The following is a 26,840-nucleotide window of genomic DNA, read 5'->3' on the forward strand; positions in this document are numbered from 1 at the left end:
AGAACAGTATGGAGGTTCCTTAAAAAACTACAAATAGAACTACCATACGACCCAGCAATCCCACTACTGGGCATATACCCTGAGAAAACCATAGGTCAAAAAGAGTCATGTACCAAAATGTTCATTGCAGCTCTATTTACAATAGCCAGGACATGGAAGCAACCTAAATGTCCATCGACAGATGAATGGATAAAGAAGATGTGGCACATATATACAATGGAATATTACTCAGCCATAAAAAGAAATGAAATGGAGGTATTTGTAATGAGGTGGATGGAGTTAGAGTCTGTCATACAGAGTGAAGTAAGTCAGAAAGAGAAAAACAAATACAGTATGCTAACACATATATACGGAATCTAAGGAAAAAAAAAAAAAAAAGGCCATGAAGAACCTAGTGGCAAGACGGGAATAAAGACACAGACCTACTAGAGAATGGACTTGAGGATATGGGGAGGGGGTGGGGTGAGATGTGACAGGGTAAGAGAGTGTCATGGACATATATACACTACCAAATGTAAAATAGATAACTAGTGGGAAGCAGCCGCATAGCACAGGGAGATCAGCTCGGTGTTTTGTGACCACCTAGAGGGGTGGGATGGGGAGGGTGGGAGGGAGGGAGATGTAAGAGGGAAGAGAAATGGGAACATATTGTATATGTATAACTGATTCACTTTGTTATAAAGCAGAAGCTAACACACCATTGTAAGGCAATTATACTTCAATAAAGATGTTTAAAAAAAAAAAATGTCCGCTATTAATAACAGCCAAAACCTGGAAACATTTCAAGTTTCGGTCACAGTGCTTTGGAAAAATTGTTGTAAGTTCATACAGTAGAATACTGCATAGCCAAGAGAATGAACAAACTGCAACTTGATGCAAAAACTCAGATGAATCTGCTGTTGAACTACAGAAGGAAGACACAAAAGAGTATAGCTGGTACTCTTAAGGCAAAAATCAGTAAAACTAATCTTTGCTATTAGAAGTCAGCCCAATGGAAGTCAGGACGGTGGTCACCCTTGTGTCAGGGGCGGTGGCAAGGAGGGTTTCTGATTATAAGAGTGTATTCACTTTGTGAAAATCCACCAAACTCTTCACTTATGACTTGTGCATTTTTTTCCTATGCAGGTTATACTTCAATAAAAAGTATTAGAAAAACAAGCAAAAAAGATGGGCAAATGACTTGAATAGATATTTCTCCAAAGAAGATATACAGATGGCCAATAGGCACATAAAAAGATGCTCAACGTCATTAGTCATTAGGAAAATGCAAATCAAAACCACAACAAGAAACCATTTCACTCATCCTAGGATGGCTATAATAACAATATTTTTTAAAACGGAAAATAACCAGTGTTGGCGAGGATCTGGAGGAATGGGAACCCTCATATACTGCTGGTGGGAATGTAAAATGGTGCAGTCACTGTGAAAAGCAGTTTGGTGGTTCTTCAAAAAGCTAAACATAGGGCTTCCCTGGTGGCACAGTGGTTAAGAATCCGCCTGCCAATGCCCAGGACATGGGTTCGAGCCCTGATCCAGGAAGATCCCACATGCCACGGAGCAATTAAGCCCATGTGCCACAACTACTGAGCCCGCCTGCCACAACTACTGAAGCCCGCGCATCTAGAGCCCTTGCTCCGCAACAAGAGAAGCCACCGCAACGAGAAGCCTGTGCATCGCAATGAAGAGTAGCCCTCGCTCGCCACAACTAGAGAAAGCCCACACCCAGCAACGAGACCCAATGCAGCCAAAAATAAATAAATAAAATAAATAAATTTATAGGAAAAAAAAAGCTAAACATAGAATTATCATATGACTGGGCAATTCCATTCCTAGGTATATATCCAAAAGATCTGAAAACAGGGACTGAAACAAAAACTTGCACACCAATGTTCACAGCAGCATTTTCACAGTAGCCAAAATGTGGAGACAGCCCAAGTGTCCATCAACAGATTAATGGATAAACAAACGTGGTATATGCATACAACGGAATATTGTTCAGTCAAAAAAGGAATGAAGTTCTCATACATGCTACAACATGATGAACCTTGAATACATTATCCTAAGTGAACTAAGCAGGAGACAAAAGAAAAAAATATTGTATGATTCCACTTATATACAATATCTAGAATAGGCAAATTCATAGAGACAGAAAGTAAATTAGTGGTTACCAGATGCTGAGAGCAGAGGTAATGAGGAGTTTTTTGTTAATGAGCACAGAGTTTTTGTTTGGGGTGATGAAAAGTTTCAGAAATCTACAGTGGTGATGGTTACACAAAATTGTGACCACACAGAAAAAAAACTGTATTGCTAAACCCTAACAATGAAACTTGGAATTGAATTTTTAAAATGTCATTTACAATTTCATTGAAAAATATACAATACTTAGGGATAAATCTTCCAAAAGAGGTTAAAGACTTGTGCTCTGAAAACTACAAAATATGCCTGAGAGAAATTAAAGATGATCTAAATAAACAGAAAGATAGATCATTTTCCTAGGTCGTCAGAAGGCCCAATATTACTAAGAGTCAACTCTCCCCAAATTGATCTATAATTCTAATCTAAATCCCATTAGGCGTATTGTTTCATTTCATTTTGTTTTTGCAGAACTTGAAAATCTCATTGTAAAATTAATGTGAAATTTAAAAGGACCCAGAATAGCCAAAACTTTGAAAAAGAAGAACATCCTGCTATCTCCAGGGCTTGGGTGAAAGGGCCTCTCCAAATCACCCCTTTCATCTTGTTTTGACTCCACACTCACCAAGAAGCCTCCTAGTTTTACTTGCCATGTAGCTTGATTCTGGGTTGGGGATGGGCCCCAGGCAGGACCACAAACACTGTAATAATTGGAAAGGGATCTTCACGACTGTGGAGTAATAAATGAGTACTGCGGTTTGAAAAAGAAAAAGAAGAAGAAGAAGAACAAAGTTAAAGGTCCTAAACTACTTGGTTTTAAGACATTATAAAGTTGTAGTAATTAAGACAGTGTGATATTGGCATCAAGAAACACAAGATCAATGGAATAGAATAGAGAGTATAGAAATAAATATAAGGACAAGTGATAAAGGTGCAAAAAAAGTAAAGTCCTTTCAGCGAATGGTGATGGAACAATTGGATATTCATTTTAAAAAATGAACTTCATATCATATACAAAAGTTAACTCAAGATGGAGCACAGACCTAAAATGTTAAACCTAAAATTAGAAAATCCCTAGAAGGGGCTTCCCTGGTGGCACAGTGGCTGGGAATCTGCCTGCCAATGCAGGGGACACGGGTTCGAGCCCTGGTCTGGGAAGATCCCACATGCCGCGGAGCAACTGGGCCCGTGAGCCACAACTACTGAGCCTGCGCGTCTGGAGCCTGTGCTCCGCAACAAGAGAGGCCGCGACAGTGGGAGGCCCGTGCACCGCGATGAAGAGTGGCCCCAGCTCGCTGCAACTGGAGAAAGCCCTCGCACAGAAACGAAGACCCAACACAGCCATAAATAAATAAATAAATAAATTTATAAAAAAGAAAAAGAAAATTCCTAGGAGAAAACCTCTGTCACCTTGAGTTAGGCAATGATTTCTTAGCTATGACACCAGAAGCACAATCCATAAAAGAAGAAACTGATAAAGGGAACTGCATTGAAAATAAAACTTCTGCTCTTCAAAATACATAAGAGAATGAAAAAAAAAAAAAGCCACAGACTTGGAGAAAATATTTGCAAGTCACTTACCTCAGGGGTCCCCAACCCCTGGGCTGCAGACCGGTACTGGTCCGAAGCCTGTTAGGAACCGGGCTGCACAGCAGGAGGTGAGCGGTGGGCGAGCGAGCAAAGCTTCATCTGCTGCTTCCGCATCGCTTGCATTATCGCCTGAACCATCCCCCAGCCCCTACCCCCGTGGGAAAATTGTCTTCCACAAAACCGGTCCCTGGTGCCAAAAAGGTTGGGGACCACTGACTTATCTGATAAAGGACATGTATCCAGAATATGCAAAGAACTCTCAAAATTCAATAATAAGGAAACAACCCAATTTAAAAAATGGGAAAAAAGATTTTAACAGACACTTCACCAAAGAAGATATATGGATGGCAAATATGCATGTGGAAAGATGCTCAGTATCATTAGTCATTAAAGAAATGCAAATTTAAATTACAATGAGATACCACTACATACCTATTAGAATGGTTAAAATTAAAGAGACTGACCCTACCAAGTTTGTGAAAGGATGTGGAGGAATTGGGACTCCCATACGCTGCTCGTGGGAATGTAAAATGGTACAACCACTTTGGAAAAGTTGCACAGTTTCTTAAAAAGTTAAATGTACACCTACCAAATGATCTTGCCAGTCTGCTCCTAGGTATGTACCAAAGAGAAATAAAAACACATGTCCATGCAAAGACTTGTATATGAATAGTCACAGTTTTAGTTGTAATAGCCAAAAAGTGGAAACAACCCAAGTAAATGGATAAACAAAACATGGTATCTCCATATAATGGAATACTACTCAGGAATAAAAAGAAATGAACTACAGATTCATGCAAAAACATGGAAGAATATCAAAATAACTATGCTGTGTGAAAGAAGTCACACCAAAAAAGAGTACATACTGAATGATTCCCATTATACAAAATTCTAGGAAATGCAAAGAAATCAGACCAGTGGTTCCCTGAGGATGGGGGCAGTGTGGGATGGCGGGGGTAGTAGAAAGGAAGTATTATAAAGAGGCACAAGGAAACACTGGCCTCCTTGTTGTTCCCAAATATACACTAGGCCCACTCCTACACCGGGACCTTTTCACTTGCTTTTCCCCTTCCATGGAACATTCTTCCCCATTAGCCACATGATTCACTCTCTGGCTTTTTCAGGTGTCTGCTGAAATATCACCTTATCAGAAAGAGTTTCCCTGATCACACTATATACTACAGCATATTCACCACCAGCCCAACTTGCATGTAGTCAGACTCTGTCCCTCTTATTCTGCTTTATTTTTCTTCTTTACACTTACCATATCATATTTCACTTAGCAGTGATATATATATGTGTGTGTGTATATGTATACATGTATATGTGTGTGTGTGTACATATATATATATTATTTTGGTCTATGTTTATCTCCCCACACTAGACAGTAGGAACTTTGGGACCAGGCACTTTGTTTTGTTCACTGCTCTGTCTCCCATGCCTAAAATGTTGTCTGGAATTTAGGAGGTGCACAATAAATACATATTAAATGAATGGACCCCCTCAAGAGGCAGGTACAATTATTATTATCTTTTTTTTGTAGATGGAGGTTAAGTCACTGGCCTAAAGTCACATAACCAATAATTGAGGAAGCTGGGCTTTGAAGTCAGGTCACTTTGACTCCAAAATTCAAGTTCTGAGCAACTGTACTACATGGTCTCAAAGTCTGGGAGATCAAACTCACAAACAGATAATCACCATGGGAGTATAAATCAATTCACTCCTTCTGGAAAACAATCTGGTAACAATCCCCAAATCTGAAACTAACAACCCCTCTTCTAATCAAATAATCAGACATGAGGAAAAAAATGTTATACAAGGATGTTTATCATGGAATGGTTTCTAATAGCAAAGATTTGGAAACAATGAAAAGGTCCCCACAAGGGAGTGACTGAAGTGTAGTAGAAGTGATGCAGAGACAGGAAGTTGCAGAAGATCAAGCTGGATGTGATCAATTTTTCTCAAAGGCAATACCATTTGCTTAGAGTCATGGGGGTATGGAGTCAGGGTCAAGTAATAGGGGTCTTGAGTATGATGGTTTGGAGAAGCTGCTGTAGGGAATGGGAGTGAAGGTAACCCAGGAGAAATGAAAAGATTGAGAGATGATGGAGATGTCCCAGCTGCAGACGAAGACCATGAAAGTAAGGACAACCTGCGTAGCTGTGTAGTTTTTGTGATATAGTGTTCTGGTGCCACAATAAGAAAGGGGGTGGAGAGCCTAACACTGATACATGCAGGGCTGGGGTGGCGGCGAGCATATGTGAGGAAATACAAAGTGCTGGTAGTGAGTGATTTAGATAATCTCTCATGTGGTCCAGGCTGGGAAGGGAAGAGAGGCCAGGAAAAGGTTGGCAGGCCAGGAGAAAATGCACAGATGAAGGCACTGGATGACCCTATAGTGTCATCCCAGAGAATGAGATGTTCATGTGAATGATATCAGAAGTGAAGCAATTCCAGGTATCAACATCTAGAAATTTATCCTGTAAATAACTGAAGAGAAGTCTCTAGAATGGGAAGATCCAGAAATTAGAAGGAGTGCTAATCATTGACATGGACACTGAAACTTTTGGGGATAATGACTGGGCCTTGAGTAGAGACAAGATGGTTAGCCAAGTGCCAAGCTGTTGAGAACACCTGGACTTAATGACACTTTGTGTCAGTCATTTTAGATACATTGTTTCATTTTATTTTCATAATAATCAGTGGTATAGATAAGAATAGACAGATGAAATGACTAGACTTGGAAAGTTCAAGGTCAATGTCAAAGTCTTGAAGCATTCATCTGACTATCAGGATGCTAAATAGAGAATACAGAGTTATCAATGAGGGGTCTGATTTTGAACATGTTGAGTTAGACGTGTTTGTGGACTACCTATTGGGTTGGCCAAAAAGTTAATTCAGGGTTTTCTGTAAGATGCTACGGAAAAACCCAAACGAACTTTTTGGCCAACCCATAGATGGAGAGGTCTACAGGCATGTAGAGATGTAGGGTTAAAGCTCAACAAAAAGATTGGGGTTGAAGATATGGATTTCTATATTAAAAAAGCATTGAGCTGGACTTCCCTGGTGGCACAGTGGATAAAGATTGCCTGCCAATGCAGGGGACATGGGTTCGATCCCTGGTCCAGGAAGATCCCACATGCTGTGGAACAACTGAGCCCGTGTGCTGCAACTAAGGAGCCCGCCTGCCACAACTAAGACCCAGTGCAACCACATAAATAAATAAATAAATAAATAAATAAATAAATAAATAAATAAATAAAGCATTGAGTTGATAACTGAGAATAGAATGGAATGGAACAGAATGGAAAAGAGGAGAAAGCTCTGGCATGTGCTCACATTTGGACAGTAGGAACCAAGAGGAGGCAGCGATTTAGAAAACGTAGGCAGTATATTGTAATAGATTGTAAAAATGGCCATGAATTCTCGGCCAGCTCCTCCCTTCAAGAGGTGAGGCTTATTTCTCTACCCTTTGACTTACTTTGGCCAATAACAATGTGGCAAAATGATGTTGTGCAAGTTCTAAACCTAGGCCCCAAGAGGCCTTACAGCTTCTGCTCTCTCACTGGGAGCCCTTCTACCAGCATGTGAGCAAACCTGAGCTAGCCTGCTAGAAGATGAGAGGGCCTGTGGAGAGAGGCCCCAGATGGGCTAGCCTTCACAGCTGAGGCACCAGGTATGTGAGCCAGTGTAGCCAAGAAAAGCTGATTTTGGCCCAGACCACAAAATCCACCCAGCTGAGCCCAGCCCAAATTGTGAATCCACAAAATCTTGAGCTAACTCAGTTATTATTTTAAGCCATTAAGTTTAGGAGTGATTTGTTACACAGAAATTGATAAATGATAGTTAAATGGCCTCAGATGCTGAGGGGAGGGAATTCCCTGGCAGTCCAGTGGTTAGGGGTTGGCGCTTCCACAGCTGGGGGGCCTGGGTTCAATCCCTGGTCCGGGAATTAAGATCCCTCAAGCCAAGCGGCATGGTCAAAAAAACCCCAAAAAACAAAACAAACAAAACAAACAAACAAAGAAGCAAAGGGGAAAACAGCTTAAATGAATAGGTTACACACAGCAGAGAGGTCAACTTCAATTGGAATGTGACACAGAGTACCTCCCAGGTTTAAAGATATGGTAGGGGCAGAAGCCAGAGAACAGGGAAGGAAAGTGAGGATTAACTGTTAGCAGTGGTTTACTCCTAGGGGTTGGAGTTGGGGGGCTGCAGAATCCCTGAGTTTCACTTTTAATAACTGTGTACTATATGCATTTGTTGCTTGTATAATCTTTTTAACAGCTTTTTTGAAGACTGTGTAACTTTTTGAATAATTCAATACTTACGTTTTGAAAACTAAGTAGTTAACTAGGAAACGGAGGTGGGCGGTATAGATCAATGTTTCCAGCTGTATCAGAATCATCTGGGAAGTTTTACACAAATACTGATTCCAAGGTCCCATTCCTGGACAATCAGATTCAGTTAGTTTGGACCAAGGCCAGGGAAACTGTTTTCTTCTCACAGCTCCCGAAGTGAGGTTGTCAGGGTGAGAAGAAAAGAGTTCTGAGGACAGAACCCCTGGAAATATCTATATTTAAGGGTCTAAAAAGGAGAACAATGATTTTCAAACTGAGTTTCTATGGAAAACCAGGGTTCCCAAGAGATATTTATAGTATTTATTAATAAAACAGAAATAGGTACCACTTATTACTATGTCCCAGGCAGAAGGCTAAGCCCTTTATATTTATTACCCCATCTAATACTCATGATACTTCCCCATTTTACAGATGAAGAAACAAGTCTAGAGAGGAAAAGTAATTTGTTCAAGGTTAGCTAGGTGGAATCAGGATTTGAATCCAGGCTGTCTAATTCCAGAGTCTTGCTACTTTTGTTTGTTTATGCAGGGAGAAAAAAAGTTTAGTTCTATATAGAATTATCTCAATTTAAAAATTTCTTCCCATGTATGTTTTAGACCTTTGGTATATGCTACCATGTATTTCTACTAGAATCTAGACTGTGAGCTCATGTGGGGGGAAGGAATTAATGTAGTTTTATCTCCATACCTCTAGGGCCCAGCACATAGTTTGCACTCAATACATGTTTGTTGATTACGTGAATAAATGTGTGATTTAGGATCTGAACACAGGCTCGAAGGTTTTGTTGCTTTTTTAAAAATTTTATTTATTTATTTATTTTTGTCTACGTTGGGTCTTCGTTGCTGTGCACGGGCTTTCTCTAGTCGCGGTGAGCGGGGGCTACTCTCCGTTGCGGTGCGCGGTCTTTTCATTGCGGTGGCTTCTCTTGTAGCGGAGCACGGGCTCTAGGCACGCGGGCTTCAGTAGTTGCGGCACGTAGGCTTAGTAGTTGTGGCTCGCGGGCTCTAGAGCGCAGGCTCAGTAGTTGTGACGCCCAGGCGTAGTTGCTCCGTGGCATGTGGGACCTTCCCTGACAAGGGCTCGAACCCGTTTCCCCTGCATTGGCACGCGGATTCTTAACCACTGTGCCACCAGGGAAGCCTCAGGTTTCGTTCTTTTAAGGTTAATATTCCAATCATTTTAGAGTTCCTCTCCATAGAGAGCACTGCTTTTCAAAAGAGCAAGTTCACTGGAATTGTGAGGCAGACTGCAGGCTGATTGCTAGGATTGTGCAATGAAGGGTTGATGAGGAAACAGAATCAAACTGATATTTTTCCTTAAAGAAGGCAATGAAAGCGAAGAAAGCGGTGACCCAGTTGCACCCATCTTGCCGAGGGAGACAAGACAGATTCGAAAAGGTTTACAGGCGGAGGGGAGATGGCCAGTAAAGAGGGGAAGGTGAAGATGGAGAAGAGAGATGGGGTCAGTGGGAGGCGAGACCCAGGGAGGGAGGGTAAGGAGGGGTCCCAGGGGAACTAGCCTGGGGCAGGAGGGACACCTGTTTCTCTGAATCTCTAAAAACAAGGGCTGTCAGAGATGCAGGAAGGTTTTAAGCAGAGGGAAGAGAAGGACGGCAGGAAGCAAGACTTCAGGGAGGTGAGAGCGGCCCGGCTAATGAAGTTTCTCTTCCAGCCCTCACCATTTAGGGTCATGGATCAGAACATTTAACTTCAGAATCCTGGAGACTGACGTGGGGTTACGGACTTTAACAACAACATCAACAACATCAAAAATCTATTTACTATCATCATGACCTCATTTTAAAAAGAGGGGTGTTATTTAACACACCGAAAAAAGGTAGAAAGGACAAAATCTCAGAATAAATCTACTCTGTGTTATGACCGACTCATTCCGTTGTCCTTCTTTTTCTCATTTCATCAGTAAGGACGGATGATCCCTTCCTCCAGAACTAGTGCGTGGGGAGCGCTGCTCCAAACCGCCCACGCGCCGGCAGCCGATTTGCATCCCCGCGGGGCTGGCACGGAGCCTGGCAACCCGGCGGGCGCCGGTGCCGCTCCTGGCGCCCCGACAGCCGGCCTCGGGCTGCCATCCAGCTCCGCCCAGCAGGCAGCGACTCGCAGGTCCCGGACAGCGACCCAGGGCACTCTGCCCTGGGCTAGCCCTGTCCCCGCCGAGGGCCCCGCGGGGCGCAGACCCAGGCAGAGGCGGCGGTGCCAAACGGGGAAGCGGCCTGGACTTGAGGGGCGCCCCTCCTCGCCCCACCCCGCCCCGCAGTCCCTCCAAGCTCTTTTGCTCTGTTCCAGAGCCGATCGACACCCGCAGGATAGCCGGGGTGGGAATGGGGGAGGGTGGGAGGTGGGAGCTAGCTCGCGGGTCCCAGTGCCCCGGTGCCCTCCTCTGACAGCTCTGTCCCGAGGGTGTGAGGACACTGTCGCTCGGCTCCGGGTTCGGACATCCGAGGCTCTCGGTACCGATGTCCCGGACGCTCGAGGGTCCGAGTACACCCTGGGGAGTCTGGGCGTGAGCGCCCGCTCTCACCCTCAGAGGGCCGGCTTCTCCCGCAAAAGTGCGAGCGTCGGAGGGCGCCCACGCAGGGGCACGCGGAGGTCCTGGCGGAGCCCATCCTCCAGGCGCCCGCCCTACCTGTCGTAGCTCCAGCGGCTGTAAGACAGGGTCCGGTGGCTGCTGACTCCCTCCATCTCCGCCTCACGACTCTGCTCCGGGCTACGCTGGCAGCGGCGGCAGCAGCGCGGGGCTCTGAGCTCGCTTGCTAGCTGCGGGCCCGGCCAGGGCGCGGGCGGAGGACTATACCATTCGCCCCCACCCCCGGGGGGGTGACCCCCCCTCCGGCTCTGCCAGTGGCGGGGACGCGCGGGCTGCGGGGACCCGGGCCCGCGGGGGCCCCCTCCCCCGCGCACGAGTCCCGCGGGGGCGCGGCTGCTGCAGCCTGGACTGCTTATTTATTTATTTCCGATGTGTGCCCCACGTCGCCATAGCAACCTTTCCATCTTTTCCGGCTTCACTAGGGCACCGCTGTTTTCAAACCTTCCCAGGACCGGGACTACTTAGAGGCTTTCCTGTCTCCTGCTGGCGTAGGAGTCCGGGATAAACGCTCAATAACACAGGCACCCTGAACGAAGATGCCCCCGCCTTTCCCATTCACCCCCTCCAACCTGCCACGGCCAAGTGCCCCCCTTCTCAGGAATGGGAATACCCATCCTAGAATTTCAAAGATTCCCGCCGTCTCCCTGCCCCCATCCCCCCAGCAGGGAAATCCTTTAACGACTGGAGTGCCCCCTTCCTAAAACTGTCGAGACTCAGCCGCCTCCTTACCCGAGTGAAAATCCACTTCTCCCTCCCTCTTCCCCCGCCAGATTCCCCTGGCATATTGTGGCCCCCTTGGGTTCCGAGGACCAAGCTCTGTAAACACTCCCACTTCCAGGCCATCTCTTTCTGTTTGTTTTCCTTTGTGCTTTCCCCTTCATTACTACCAAAAATCCTTTGGGGGAAAAAAAAAAAAAACCCAGCTGTGTTGGCTTAACTTCGTCTACACCTGGCTGAGGGTAGCCCAGGGAGGAAGGTCTATGGGAGAGGGGCCCGCTGGGTGGGGCGGTCTGGGGTAAGTGAGCCGGCCTGGCGGTCGGTCTGCCCCGCCCCTCTTTCCCTTCCCTTCCCCCACCCTGGGCTGCTGCCTGCGGGGATTTACAGATATAATCTTATTGCCGAGGTCGCGGAAGCCTAAGAAGGGCCTTCCTATGCCGCTGTTGTGCGGTGGCTGCGCTAACACGCTGAGAGCAAGGCCCGGGTGGAGGTTCCAAGGTTCCCTGGAGGTGGAGGGCAGGGCGGTAGGGCCTGAGCTACACTAATCCAAGGATCAGGGTCAACTCCCATGGAACTAGCCTTACCTGTTAACCCTGTGGGTCACAAGGCTTGCAGCTGGCAGAGCCTCTGTTGCGTCCCGCTCACAAATGTGTTTTCGTTTATCCCGAGCAGGTTTTTTTCTTTTTTTCATTAACAGCACACAGATTGGGAGATTTAATAGACTGGGATTTTGTTCTGTCTTGAAAACTAAGAAAATCTGGCAACTCTAGGCCTGCCTTCAGCACGGCAGGTACAGAGCAGAGAAGTGGCTGCTGTCCTTACGGGGGGTGTGTGTTCTTCCATCAGCGTCAGGCCCCAGCCAGCCAGCTTCTCTCACTTACATAACTTGCTGGTCCCTATAGCTCTGAAATTTGCCACGCACTCAGACCTGCCCCAAAGCATCATTAAGCAGATTTGCCAAGGGCCGGGTGCTCAGCAGAACGCTGTATGCAGCAAGCAGCCACTGTTACCCCCTTTGGGGTTTACAGACTGAGCTGCATGCTCTGCCCCCCAAACAGAACTACTGCTTCTGAGCCACATCTTGATGGTGAGACTCTTGGCACACCCATAACCTCAGGAGTGGTGGATTGGGACTCCAAAATCAACTTGTTGCAACTCTGTGAAGGCTTATTTCACTGTTTGGGTAGGGGTGATGGCTGAACTTCCCTATCTGGAGAACGTGCGGAGTTTGTGGGGCCTCCCACAAACGCTGCAGAACCAGAAGCCACTGCTTCTGACCCATATGTTATAAGACAAGCCTCCAAAGGTGTCTTTTCTCCAAAGGACTGATGGAAGGGCAAGAGGACCTCAGAAGGGACTCCCACAATAAAGAGGACCCGCTCCAGCGGCATCACCCACTCCAACCCATGTGACTACCAGGCCCCTGTAGCCTGCCTTGGGGAAGCCCCTGGAGGTAGAAATAATAAACACAGATTCTACCCCCCAGGGAACCAGGTTGTTGACAAAAGACAAGAGTTCTATAGCTGTAAGAGCCAAGAGCAGGTGTACTGGACTCCCAGACCTCCATCTCCCAATCCTGACACCCAAAGAAGAAGTACAAATAAGAAGCCCAAAGCCAGGTGTCCTGAACCAGGGCTGAAAGTTGTAGGGAAGCTACATCCCAGACATCCTGGAGGAACCCTGGGCTAGGCAGATGGAAGAGCCTAACAGAGCCCCAGAGGAAGGGCCCTTGACCCTTACCAATGCCAGGAGCTGTGTGTCAGCATTCCGTGGGAGGGAGCTGTGCAGCAGTCTTAAAGCATGGTCACAAAATCTTTGACATTCCTCTCATTGAGAAGTAAAATCTATGTTACCTTGCCTTGATTCTGGATGCTTATGTGACTTCTGAAGTTATGTAATAAAAGGCCTTTCAGTGTTCCCTTGTTCATTGGAGCCCTGAGCCACTGTGTAAGAAGTCTGACTTCCATGTGGCTGCCATGTTGTCAGGAAGCCTAAGCTATAAGCAAAAGTCACATGTAGATGCTTCTGTTGACAGTCTCAGCTGACCTAGCCCTCAAGTCACCACAACTAGGCACCAGACACATGAGTGAAGAAGCCTTCAGAAGATTACATCCTCTAGCCCTTCAAGTCATCCCCTGCTGCTTGAGTCTTCCCAGCTGAGGCCTCAGACATCATGGAGGAGAGACAAATCATCCTTGCCATGCCCTCACCTGACCCAGAGAACCTGTGAGCATTATGAAATGGTTGTTGTTTTATACCATAGATAACCAGGCAGGCAGAATTCATCTCAGAGGAGCTGGTGCTTTTTCCTTGAAAGCTGATTAATGGGCCTTTTGGTTATGAGAGGACGGGTCTCAACTAGTCTGCATAGAAGAGTTGCAACAAGCCTACTCAATTGCCCTGCACAGTAAAGCATTAGGAACGTAGGTGTTGTTGTATGGTAGTTAAATAATGGGTGGGAGGAATAAGTCTGGAGAGAGAGAATACAGGAGAAAGGCTTGGGTAGGAAGAGAGGGTGAATGGCAGAAGGCTAGAGTCTAAGAGGGAACGTAGCTGATGAGAAATTCCTAGGCAGGGATGACCAAGGCACCTGAAGAACAAAGATGTCTAACATGCTATTGTAAGTTGGTTCCTGCTCTGTGGTGCTGCACTGTTATCTCCAAGCCTTCAGTAGAAGTCTGATTATGTATGCACCATCACCTTGTTGAAATGATGCTTGGACAATGCAGAAGGCAACGCACCATCCACACGTGAGACAAAGTGGAGAAGAAGGACAGCAAGCCAAGCAGTTGGTTGGAGATTAAGAATTAAGTTAGGAGCAGGGATGCAAAGGCAAAGGAGACCAGAACACACCCCTTCCTGGAAATCCTTGGGCATATTAGGGAGGGCATACTAGACTTCCCCAAATAAAAGGAGATAGATTGGAAATAGTCTATTTGCATTTTAAAGAAAAGTGAACCTTCAAAGGCTGGAGGGCTTGGGACTATCTGTGAAGAAGTGTCTGGACAAGTGGTCCTGGAACTAGGGTCCTGGCTACCCTCCAGTAAGGTGGAATCCCTCAGCCATGCAAGGCCAAACTGTCCAGCGCATTTCTGGGAGAGCAAACAAGCAGCAGAGAAATCCAAAAGAGGACCCAGGACCAAGGGTCCACCATGGCAAAATGAGGAACAGGGACCTGGGAGTCTATGTCCCCAGAGAACAAACCTGGAAGGAAAAATTCTCTGCTGTAACAGAGATGGAAAGCTATGAAGGGCAACCACTCCCTATCCTAAAACAAGTTCCATACTCTCCAAAGTAAAACTCTGGAAGAAAGTCCTGTTGGCTAGAACCAGGTGCACCCTCCACTGCGCCCTGAAGGTTCATCCTCTCCCTTCAGTTTCTGTTTCCATTGCTACCCCCATGTCACCCTAAGAGGCAATGCTCCTCTTTTAACAATCTGGCCCTGGTGGACACAGTCCCCATGTTCTCAGATCTAGAACAGGCTAGATCTTTAATGACATCACTAATTTTAGAGGAACAACTACAGGAAAGTAAGCAGAGCCAGCACATGAAATGCATAAATGCAGGGGCCCTGTGCCATTCCTCTGGCCATCTGTAGATATCTATATTCCGATTCCAAAAGGTAGACTCTCTTACAAGACTTCTTCCCTAGTCATCCTGACACCAGCATGCCCAAGGTCAAGAGGTGAAGATGTCCATTTCAGAGAGTTGGGCCTCGTCTCCAGGTGACGGGCACTTTGAATGATCTTGCTGATATGATGGGCCATCCCCACTCTCACACTCACAGAGTGGTGGCTTCACCTTCACAGGCCCAGCTGAACAACCTCCACATGACAACCTCCCCCATCAACCATCAGCCCCTTCCTCTCCATCCCAAATGGGCACAATGGCAGGAACATCTTCACAAGAGCACACCGTCAACCTACTCTGAGTCCTCAGGGCTTTCTGTAAATGAAGGAAGGGGTGGGGATAGAGATCTAAGAAGTCCACACAAATGGCCAGGTAATTTTTCTTAGCGTCCCCGACTCCACTGTCTAAGGCAGGAACAGGCCTTTACATCTCCCCAGGTACCCAGGTAAGTAATCCCACACTTGAGAGCTCTGGTTCTCATTGAATGCGGGAGAAGCCTGCTGTGGGCTTCTTGGAAGCCTGAGCAAGGGGCCAGGCAGGTCTGGCTGTGAAAAGATAGGGTCAGTGTCAATGTTCAACTCTGAAGCTCCAAAACAAGTAAACAAACCAACAACAGCAACAACAAAAATGCTCTTTAAATTTCTGGTAGCGATTCTAAGAGCAACTGCAAGAGCTGACTATGCAATGAAAAGGTGTGTTGAGTGTCAGGAGTTCAGGGTCTGGTATTAGAAAGAAAAGGTTTGGGGAAAATATCTGTCTATATACTTTGTTGTTCTTGCTCTGCTTTTTGTTTTTTGTTTTAGTCTCACTAGAAAAAGCAGTGACAGAAACTATGTATAGACTCCAATTTGGCTCCAGCTTTGTTGGAGGCCAGGACACCAAATGCCATATCTGGCAACCCTGAACTTGTGAATGATCAATAATCATGTGACTGTGGGTGTTCCCATCACCTCTAACTTGCATACAACCTCCAGAGTGCGAAGAAGGCACCTTGTTTGGATTTATTATTAACATCTGAATATTCACTTTCAAATATAGACAAACATTCTAGGCAGAACTTGGAGGAAAAATCACTTCATGTGCTTTATAGGTTAAAATTCTGCCATATATATTTATAATCGCATGACTCAATGTTGCAATATTTATGATAATTGTGAGTGCTCTTAAATTAATGCATCAATGATTGAGAATTTTCAAAACTTAAATATGAAAATAGATGGGCAGTTAGTTTGAATATTAAGAGCGAGTTAGCTAGATAACTTTAGAAAGAACATTACATTCTTTCTGAGCCACAAATACTTATAGTGATGTAAATAATCCAAGGCGGAATAATATAGAGAGCTGGGGAAACAGAAACCCAGTGAAATTTGCGGGAAGCCTAGTGCACAGGAAACAGATACCCTGCTCCCAGCATTCATTGCCAGAGGTGGGAACATCAACAATAGCTGATTCAAGACTAATGGTCTTGAAGCCAGGGGCCTCCCGGAGTTTCTTTTCCTTAATATGGTGCCAGAAAATGCCATGGAAAGTTCTGGGCTTCCTATAAGGGAAATGAAAGGGCTAAGAGGGCTGGTAGACCCAAACGGGCTTAAATGTTTGCGTGAGGAGGATGCGGAGTACATGGGCCAGACGACCAGAGAGGTTACAGTGGGATGGCAAACATGAACAAAGTTGGCAGGTGTGGCAACATGAACCAGATGAGACAAGTTAGTTCTTACAGAGATGATCACGGATCAGATACCTTCCTTTCCCTAGAAGATAGGATGATACAGAAACCCCTCTCTCTCAGGAGTTTAGGAAAGAAGGGCGATGGAGAATAACAGGGATCCCCAAGACCACCCCCAGGTTTGATGACTTGCTAAGAGAACTCACAGGGTTCATTATATAGTTGTTACTCATTGCTATCATTTATTATAGGGAAAGGATACTATGTCAGTGTCCAAAAGACCACCCTTAGGCTCAATGATTCACTAGGACTTGGCAGGGCTCAGAGAAGCTCTTATCCTCCTGGTTATGGTCTACTACAGCGAGAGGATTCAAATTAAAATCAGCCAAGAGGGGCTTCCCTGGTGGCGCAGTGGTTGATAATCTGCCTGCCAATGCAGGGGACACGGGTTCAAGCCCTGGTCTGGGAAGATCCCACATGCCACGGAGCAACTGGGCCCGTGAGCCACAATTACTGAGCCTGCGTGTCTGGAGCCTGTGCTCCGCAACAAGAGAGGCCGCGATGGTGAGAGGCCCACGCACCGCGATGAAGAGTGGTCCCCACTTGCCGCAACTAGAGAAAGCCCTCGCACAGAAACGAAGATTCAACACAGTCATAAATTTAAAAAAAAAAAAAAAAAAAAAAAATCAGCCAAGAGAAAAGGCTTTGGGGCAAAGCAAGAGAAATCACGTGCAAGCTTCCAGGTGACTCCTCCCTGTGGAGTCATATGAGAACACATGTGATTCTCCCAGCAACAATGTTGCCAACAAGGGAATCGCACCCAAGCCTTGGTGTCCAAGGTTTATGATGGAGGGTAAGTCATATTGATGTGCCATGCCTGTATGACTGACCTCAGCTACCATGACAATTTCCCTGCCTCCCCAGAGCAGAAAGAGTTTACTACATAAATCATTTTCTTAGGATAAACTTATCTGGTCAAACTGGTGCAGCATGGCCCAAAGCCTCTTATCAGGCAGAATATTCTAAGGGGCCAGAGGTTATCTCCCAGAAGCCAGGCTAAGGACCAGTCCTGAAGACAAACCTTTCTTTGGAATGTGTAAGGTTTGAGCAACCCACGCCTGCTAAGTTAGTCCTTTCCTGCCCAGATGCAAAGCAAAATCAGCAGAGAAAAAAGACACATGGGATGAAGCCTGGAGGAAACCAGGCATGAGCTTCCCCAGGGTCCTCTCCCAGTGGAGTCACACAGGACAGGCTAAATGCCCCAGCAACAAGTTGTGACGTCTGTGAAATGCTGTCTACCGGAGAAGCTCATTGAAGACTCAATGCCCAGGGGCTTTACTGGGGGCTGGTTGCTTAGGCACCCTTTACCTAGCACATGCCAAAAGTTGGAATCCCCAAAGAAAGCATAAACCATATTTTTTATAAACATATTAGGCACAGTGAGCCATTCTTATCAGGAAATGGGGGGAACCCTCCTGAAATTCAAATTCCCAGATGCTAGCCAAGGGCCAACCTTGCAAGCACACCTTCTCAGACCTGCTACGTTTACTCTTTTCTGTGTAGGAGGAGAATCCTGAATTGACTATTCACCAAAGCAAGATTGAGCAACTTCCAGAAGAGCCTGAGTTTACCCTGAATTGGCAAGATTAAATTTTGTCATTGGTAGAAATGAGTATTAAAGAGCTGTTTGTAAGAGGAAAAGGGAAGGAAAGTTGTATTTTTGCTTACCTGAGCTTTATTACTATGGCATTTGTATTCAAATACATAATTACAAATTGTATTAAAAAGCTATGATAAAGTAGCGAATGCTCTGAGAATATAAGTGCAGGAAGGTGGGATTCAGGGAATTGGTCTAGTCTGATGGGATGCAAAAAGGCTTTCCTGAGGAAGTAACATTTGAGCTGGGATCTGAATGATTAACATAAGTTAATTAGGTAACGTTGGGGATGAGAACATTTCGGGCACAGAGCCCAGCGTGAGTAAAGGCCCTGAAGTGGAAAGAAATATTGTAAGTTTAAGAAAAAGAAAGGGTAACACTGGACCTGGAATCCATGGCCCAAGGTTGGTGGTGGAGGGAAATGCAGCTGATGTAGAGGTCTGGAGGCAAGTGATGCAGGTCCTTGAAAGCCATGAAGATTCTGGTCTATATCCTAGACCAGAAGTCTAGGATGGGAAGTCATTGAAGGATTTTAAGCAAGGTGGCAACTTGCTCTGATTTGCCAGATCTTGGGGTGGGCACTGAGAATGTGACATGGACTCCTCCCTTGACTGGCTCACAGTTTGGGTGCAGAGTCAGATGCAAAAGAAGCTTTGTCACTGGCCCCTGGCCTCTCCCTTGGGTTCAGACCAGCCAACTAGATTGCCTTATTGGCCCTGGACATTGAGACGACTTGCCCCCATTAGAACTCACATCTATAAAGTAATATCATACCTTTAAAGCAGCCCCTCTCGCAGTTTGCAGAAGGCTTCTCTGGATACTGCCTTCAGAGCTGGGCGACGGGTTAACAGACATTTGGTCCTGTCAAAAACATCCATGAGAGAGATTTGGTCCACACCAAATGGTCCTTGATATTTTGTCATATTTGGTCCTGTCCAAAATGTCCATGGAGACTTTTGGTCTACGCCAAAAGGTCCTTGATATTTGGTCCTGTCCAAAACCATTTGGCAGGGACCAAATATGCTCATGGATGTTTCTGACAGGACCAAATGTCCTGCAAAGGGGCTAAGAGTCCCAGCTTGAGTTAGACCCCAACTTAGCCTGCAAAGGGGCTAAGAGTCCCAGCTTGAGTTAGATGTTGCTTGTAACTCAGCAACATCAATGACATTGGCTGCTCCTGCTAAAAAGATTCCACTGACTGAATTTCAGATTTAAATGTGATTTCCAGTGGAGTTTGGAATGGGCCCAAGGGGCAGGGCAGTGGAGGTGGGAACCTGTGCATTCCCCTGAAGAAACGCTGATATGCAAAGATCCCTTTGTGCATCACTGCCTTGGAGTGCAGGTGGGGTTGTAGGACAAGCGCTCTTGGCTCAGAAGTGGCCAATGGAGGCACCACTAGTAGCTTTGGTCAGCCCAGGGCACTGTGCCTGGTCCCACCGCAGTTGAAGGTGCTGGCTTCTGGGCCAAGACCTTAGCAAACTCTACTTACCTGGGCAGAGAACCCCAGAATCCTAGCCCCCTTCAGCACTGGTGGTATCAACCACCTCTACTGTTAAAAGTGTGTATCACTTAATCCTCTCCCTTTGGTAACACATGCTTTAGATTGCAGAACTTCAGAAAGTACCTTCTGGCCTGGGCGTAGGAACCCTGAGCTCAAACCTTGCCTTTGCTTCCAAATCTCCCTGAGGCCTTGTGTAGGTTTCTTCCTTCCCAGATGTGAGTGATACCTGGGTTGCTATGACAATAAATGCTCTTGGAGTCAAGCCCTCTGCAGCAAATGCTGGTGGTGCCTTGTGCCCCCTCCCCAGACCCAGCTGATTTCGGTACAGCTGTGGTGGAGAGTTCTGTGCATACTACCAGCATCCCACCTAAAGAACCTGCCACAGTGTTTCCGCTTTTCTGGCTCAGGAATTTCTTTGAAGGAAACACAGTGCATGGACAGCCACAGGTGCTGCCTGGAAGTATAAGAGAGTTATCCCAAGGCAAACACCCAGTTAATGGAGAACTGGTGGTTGGCCTTTCTACATGGCTCTTCATGGAGTCCTTGCAAGAGTACGCCTTGGTTGCTACAGAGGTAACTAGCTCAGTAAGGCACTCTCTCTCTCTCTTTTTTTTCTCATTTTCTTGCATCACTCTTTCCACTCTCTCACTCTTGCTTCCTGGTTCAGCCTTCCAAAGATCTGGCCTTTACGTACATAGTGGCTTTGTACTGTGTCAAATTAGCTAAGCTGGAACTGTTTTCCAGAACATCCCTCCCTGTCTGGTTCTGTGTTACAATGGCCCCAAGAAACAGTTTGTGTGAGATTTGGAGGCAGAAGAGAAGCAGCAGCCTGTGTGCATGTGTGTGTGTGTGTGTGTATGTGTGTGAGAGGATGTGCACGTGGGCACGCACACACACGCTCTGAAGGTCTGTGCAGGGCCAGGCACTGTGGCAGCTCCACAAGCTGTTGCTGATTGGTATTGATGGCACGGGACAGCGTCCAGGCTGGTGGCTCCTCCAGCTCTTGCCAAATCTCCCCTTCAGCTTCTTCAAGACTGCTCCACCAGCACCTGTGATTCCGTCAGCTCTAATGCATATAGTGAACTCCTCACTCCTTATCACTCATAGTTGTTCTGTGTCTCTGATTGACCCCTGACTGAATCAAATGGTATGGGGGAAGTGGTTCCAGGATGGGGTCTCTGAATTGGTTTTGGATTACCCAGAATTGGATCTGATTCGATTTTAAATTATTAACAACCCTATTTCCATAGGCAAAGGGGACAATGGTAAAACATAGCATGCAAGAGCGAAATAGTTACTCAAATTATAATCTAAAGACATTGGTAATCAAATGCCTATAGAAGGCAAGGCTTTGGATGACCAAGTAGTTGCTGCCATAGAACATTTTAGTGAAAATAAAGAGTATAATGGGGTTGATCATTTGCTTCTATGTGCAGATGGACAACCTGGGAAAAAATAAGGTCAGTGTTTTAAATTCTTAGTTCAAGGTCTTCTTCCTGGTAAGGGACATAAAATCTTCTCTAGTTGCCCTGAAAGAAACTGTTATTTTTTTGTAGCTTCAGGGCCAAGATTCCTGAAAACCAAACCCAAATCCAGAGACTAATCCCCTGGGTGGTTGAGAGTATAATGCAAATTATATTCTCAACCACTCAGAGTCTTGTTAAAGAGATTGGGGATGGGTAGGACCTGAAAATTGGGATGAGGACACATGAGCAGATTTTGATGAAGGTGGGGGCCTTGAACCCCTAAATTATGCTGAGGCTCCGTTGCTGGTAGAAAGAGCTCTTCCTCTCCTGATATGAATATGTTTGTGTATATATGAAGCGATATTTTTCCTTCACCTCTCCCATTCCCTTACCATCTAATACGAGACGTGTAAATAGTAATTTAATTTCAGGATTTTTAAGTTCCAGGATATCAAAAGGGGCATGTGACTCAGCTAGAAAGGATATCACTCAAAGATAGACAAAGGTCTCTGTCCTCTTTTGGAGAGTGGGTTCTCCTCTGCTTGAACCCTGTCTGATACACAGTGGTAGGCCCATGGAAAGCCTATGTGGGAGCAGAACTTGAGGGTGTTGGGCTGGGACTGGGGTGGGGAGATTGGAATATAACGTTAGATAGGGGAGAATTTACTGACCTAGGAGCACTCTCCCGTGATTCGGGATTGAAGGCTCAGGCAAGGGCAACTGGAGCTGGTCTGATACATTTGCTGCGATCACTCCCTAAAGCTTGGATATGGTGATGGCCCTGCAGTGAGGTGTGTAGAGGACATTGGTGCTTTGCTCCGATCCTTTTGGGTCCCTTTTTCCTATTCCTATGTGTGTCCTGCCCACCTTCCACTTTCACCAACAGCTTTTATCTACTCTTGCTTCTAAAATCTAACTCCTGCACCTCTTCCTCAGAGGACTGCCTTCCTACTATGAAGCTACACAAAGAGCCATAGGTACCTAGGAATTTACTTCCACCCTGCGTGGCCCTTGCCTAACGCCTTTTAGGTGCAGGCGTATGAAAGTGCAGCCTCCTTGCCTTGGGCACGTGCAACACGGAGGTGTAACTTGTACTCCGGAGCCTCCCTGTGGTCTCTGAGATCACATTCTTGCTTTACTTCCTTGTCCTCCTGCACCCACTCCCTTCCTTGTCTCCTGCAGAGGCACTTCAGCAGCGTGCTGGAGCTGACCAGAACCAAGAGCCAATTGTTAGCATTGGCCATGGTGGGAGCATTCACCACGGAGTATTCATGGAAATGGGCAAATGCTACAAATCAAGGCTTTCTTTCCAAAGAGCCAGTTGTTAATCATTTACCATCACACCATTAGGGCACTTCCTTAATAAATCACTTGTATGTAAGTATTCACTTCAGAGTCTGGCTCTGGAGAACCCACCCTGAGAAAAGAACTACGTTGGCAGTTTACTGAGTGTCAGGGGGCTCGGGGAGGTAAGTATGTGGGAATGGATTTATTACATGAGACCAGAGAACCCACTATCTCTTTTAGTTCTAAAAGCAAGAAAGGCATCTTCAGCAGGTTCAAGCTGAGGTCCCAGCTGCCCTGACTCTTGAGTTCTATGACCTGAAAGTCCAACAGTGCCAGAGGCCTCTGTGTTAGATGGGAACACTGTGTGGATGGAGTCTGTGGGAAGTTGCAAAAGGAGATCTTTCAGGTTTGAGAGCTAAGCCATGCCTTCTGCAGCACAGAACTACTCATTTGAAAAAGCAGCTCACGGTGTGCTACCAGGCCCAAGTACAGCCCGCAAAGACCTGAAAATGGGACATCAAGACACTGTATGACTAGAAATGCCCATTGCAGTCTGGGCCACCAGTCGTAAGTTGGCCCAGTCATGAACTGGGTGATTATGTTCACTAGTTCACCAGTCTTGAAAGGATGAGTCATTGTGTGATGACAATGGTACTTTTAGGTCAGGCTCAGAGGGCACAGGTAAGCTGCATGGAAAGGTGGTTTATATAGCCCTGTTGCACCAACCTGTTCCCTCAGCTCACGTTCATGCGTGTGGGGGGTTCCCGACCACCACAGCTGTAGGAGGAAAAAAATTTGAAGCTGGCATATGGATGGGTTGGCTTGACACAATGGTACGAACCAAAAATGAACTGCAGCCATACCGTACACCCACTTGGGACAAGTGCTAAAGGTGAGTGGTGAGGGAAACCCTCCTCGTGGGCAGTACACTTGGCCATCAACTTTGCATGTGGGGAGGCGTGGCCTGAGGTGAGAATATACATGGATTTCTGAGCAGTGGAGAATAACTCAATTGGTCGGTCAGAGGCCTGGATGAAGGAAGACTGGAATACTGGAGAAGGAAGTCTGGGGGAAAGGCGTGTGGATGGACTAATAGGAGAGGCGTCAGACTGGGCAGATCTTTGAGTCTCAAGTCACTGCTCATCAGAAAGCATCTGCTGCAGAAGAGGAGGCCCTCAACAACCAGGTACACAGAATGACGTGTTTGGTGGATATCAGTTGGTTTCTATCCTCAACCAAGTGAGTGCTTGGGCCCACGAACAGAGTGGGAAGGTGGCAGAGACGGAAGCTCTGCATAGGCCCAAGGACAGGGACTCCTCTCACCAAGGCTGATTTATTGATACCTACTGCTGCTACTGAATGCTCGTCGCAGGGGCTCGATCCTCATCATGGTGTCACTCCTTGAGGAGACCACCCCAGCGCTTGGCAGGCTGACTGCATCAGACTTCTTCTCCTTACTGGAACTGAAAGCTTTTCTGAATATGGATTTATCTTCCATGCTGTAGCGTTTCTCCAGTGACTTACAGAATGTCTCATTATCAACCTGGGATCCTGTAGAGTGAAATCTCAGCTGAAGGGTGTGTATTATGGTAAAGGACTGTGACAATGGTTCTGTAAAACAAGGGGTCTCACCATATACTTCATTACCTGGAAGCAGAGGGTAGAAAGTGGGAATGTCCTTTTAAAGGCTCAGCTAAGGAGCCAGCTTTAGGATGACACCCTGTGGATGAGGACACTGTCCTCCAGGATGCAGTATATGTATTAAGCTATCAGCCGATATATAGCGCTATGTCCCCGGTAGTTAGAATACACAGGGCCAAGAAGCCAAGGGGTGAAGTAGAATTGACCCCTTTCATCATCACCCTGGGGACCTCCTCGCAGAAACCGTTTGCCATTTCTACGACTGGCTCTGTTATATTAGAGGACCTGATCCTGTGGGGGACATCTTCCACTGGTTAACATGGGAAGCTTTCCACTTTGGGCTCCTCATGCCAATGGACCATGAGGCAAAAAAGAGAGTTATCATATTGGAGGGAGCAATCATCCCTGACTGTCCAGAAGAGGTAAGGATATTCTGCATAAGGGGATCAGGGAGGATTCACCTGACACCTGGGTGCTGGAGTGGCTCTTGGTGCTTTCAGGCCTGGTGATGACAGTGACTAGGCAATCACAGCCAACAAAGCCTGATAACAGCAAAGAAGCCAAGGGCTCAGACCCTCAGGACAAGCAATCCAGACCAGCGTTGGTTGCTGGGTTTTGGGAAGGAGATGATGAATATTAATAGTGGCTTAGGAGCAACCACAGCAGGGGAACTATATTCCACTGACTCTCCTGTTGAAAGTTTTTTTTTTTTTAACACAGCTTGCAACTGACCACCGCCTTTAAGAGTCAATGACAGAGTGGACTTATTGTGGGTCATGAGCAGATCTGAGTGATACAAAGGGTGTACCTTCACAGACACTTTTTGTTCCCTGTGCCATAGCCCATAACCTCCCCGACTTCAGCACAGCTGTGGTGGACAGCTCCGGGCACAGGGTTCACAACCCACTGCAAGCTCTCCTCATCAGCTGGCGAAGTACGCTCAGCCCACCTGTAGATGCAGCCTGTAAGTACGAGGAAGTTAACCTCCTAAGAAATTCTTCAACCAACGGGAGAACTGGTTCAATGTCCCAGCCTTCAAGTCTTTCAGCGGGAGAATCCTCAGGGGTATTTTACACAGTTCCTTAGAAGATACCCAGTGGAATGGAAACGACCAGCTTAATACCATAGATTGCATTGTAGGCTTTCCTCCCTTCCTTGTCTCCATTCACTTCTGCTTCTTGGAGCATATTATGGGCTGATTGTGTCCCTCCCAAAAGATATGTTGAAATCCTAAGCCCTGGTATCTGGAAATGTGACCTTATTTGGCTATAGGATCTCTGAAGATGTAAACAAATTAAGATGAGGTCAATAGGGTGAGCCCTGATCCAATATGACTGGTGTCCTTACAAGAGGGATGTTTGGAAACAGACCACAAGGAGAATGCCAGATGACAACACGGGCAGAGACTGAAGTGCTGTAGCTGCAAACCAAGGAACAGCTGGGGCTACCAGAAGCTGGGAAAGGCAAGGAAAGATCCTCCTCCAGAGGCTTCAGAGGGAGCATGACCCACAAACCCCTTGATTTCAGACTTCCAGCCTCCAGAACTGTGAGAGAATAAGTTTCTGTTGTCATGAGACACCAAGTTTGTGGTTCTCTTTTATGACAACTCTAGGAATCTAATACAGATTACCTTCCCCATCAACTACCTTCCCCACAAGTCCTTGTCACATGTTTTACTTTCAGGGGACCCAAACTAAGTTATGTCCCCTCTCCAGCTGCATTTTGGGGTTTCTCAGCTAACCCTTACCTCGATCCATCTCTTGCATCCCAATCGGCCAAGTAGTCTTACCTGGGACTGTTTGGACGTGATCCTGCCTTGTACCATCTCTTTCTTCCAAGCTCCAGAGTTTGGTGAGGGTCCCTCACTCACCCGCCCAAAACTCTAGTAACATACAGAGAGACCAGGCTCTTTCATAGGGTGCCCAGGACTATATATGAGCTTTGGTACCACTCCTTCCCTGGCTGGAAAGCCCCAGAAACTTCATTTTGGTGGTCAGGGCCTGGGTTTCTCCTGGAAAGCGGAAGCTCCAGGACTTTTGTATAGAGGGGCTTGTAGATTACAATCTGATTGGAAGGAGAGTGGGACCTAAAAGATTTACTTAAAACTGTGTTTCCAAACCATGTTTTGAAAAGAAGTATGCTTATTTGGAGTGATATTGGGGTGGGGACAGAGTAAGATACTTGGGTGTCATCATTCTATGGCTCAAAGGTGACCAAGAGAAGAATCTCCAGAAGCTTTGGTCACTTACTGTGTACCAATCTAGCCACTCCAAAGCAGAAGGTGCTTTTTCTTTACCAGGCCCTTGGAAAACTACTCAGAAAAAGGAATGTAAACTGGCAACCAACAGACTTTAAGTAGTGCAAGGGCGCCCTCTGGTGGCCATGACTCAGAAAGCCTCAGACATAGAGCAATGCTCTCAGGGAACTAAGTGGCAGAGGGACCAACATTGTGGGACATGGAGACCATTATAAAACTGATGGCCATCATCATGAGACAGAGACATAAACACAGGACTGGCAACCCGAATGAGGTAGAAGATAGACCAGGAAGGACCAGACAGACCATCATGGAACAAACAAACCTAAT

General features: G+C 46.3%; 1 protein-coding gene across 2 annotated transcripts in view; it reads right to left on the reverse strand.

The window, feature by feature from the left end:
• The window catches only part of TUB (TUB bipartite transcription factor), an 88,151-nt gene extending 77,315 nt beyond the window's left edge, over positions 1 to 10,836 (reverse strand). Inside the window, exon 1 of one of the 2 annotated variants that reach the window (XM_082341583.1) lies at positions 10,728 to 10,836. In XM_082341583.1, the coding sequence (XP_082197709.1) occupies positions 10,728 to 10,783 (56 nt within the window). In that variant the 5' untranslated portion in view covers positions 10,784 to 10,836. The remainder of the gene's footprint in view (positions 1 to 10,727) is intronic. The other variant, XM_082341582.1, reaches the window with a different exon arrangement.
• Between the last annotated feature and the right edge of the window lie 16,004 nt (positions 10,837 to 26,840).

This window comes from Balaenoptera borealis, assembly GCF_965194805.1.
Source record: "Balaenoptera borealis genome assembly, chromosome: 11".
Classification (NCBI taxonomy): Eukaryota; Metazoa; Chordata; class Mammalia; order Artiodactyla; family Balaenopteridae; genus Balaenoptera; species Balaenoptera borealis.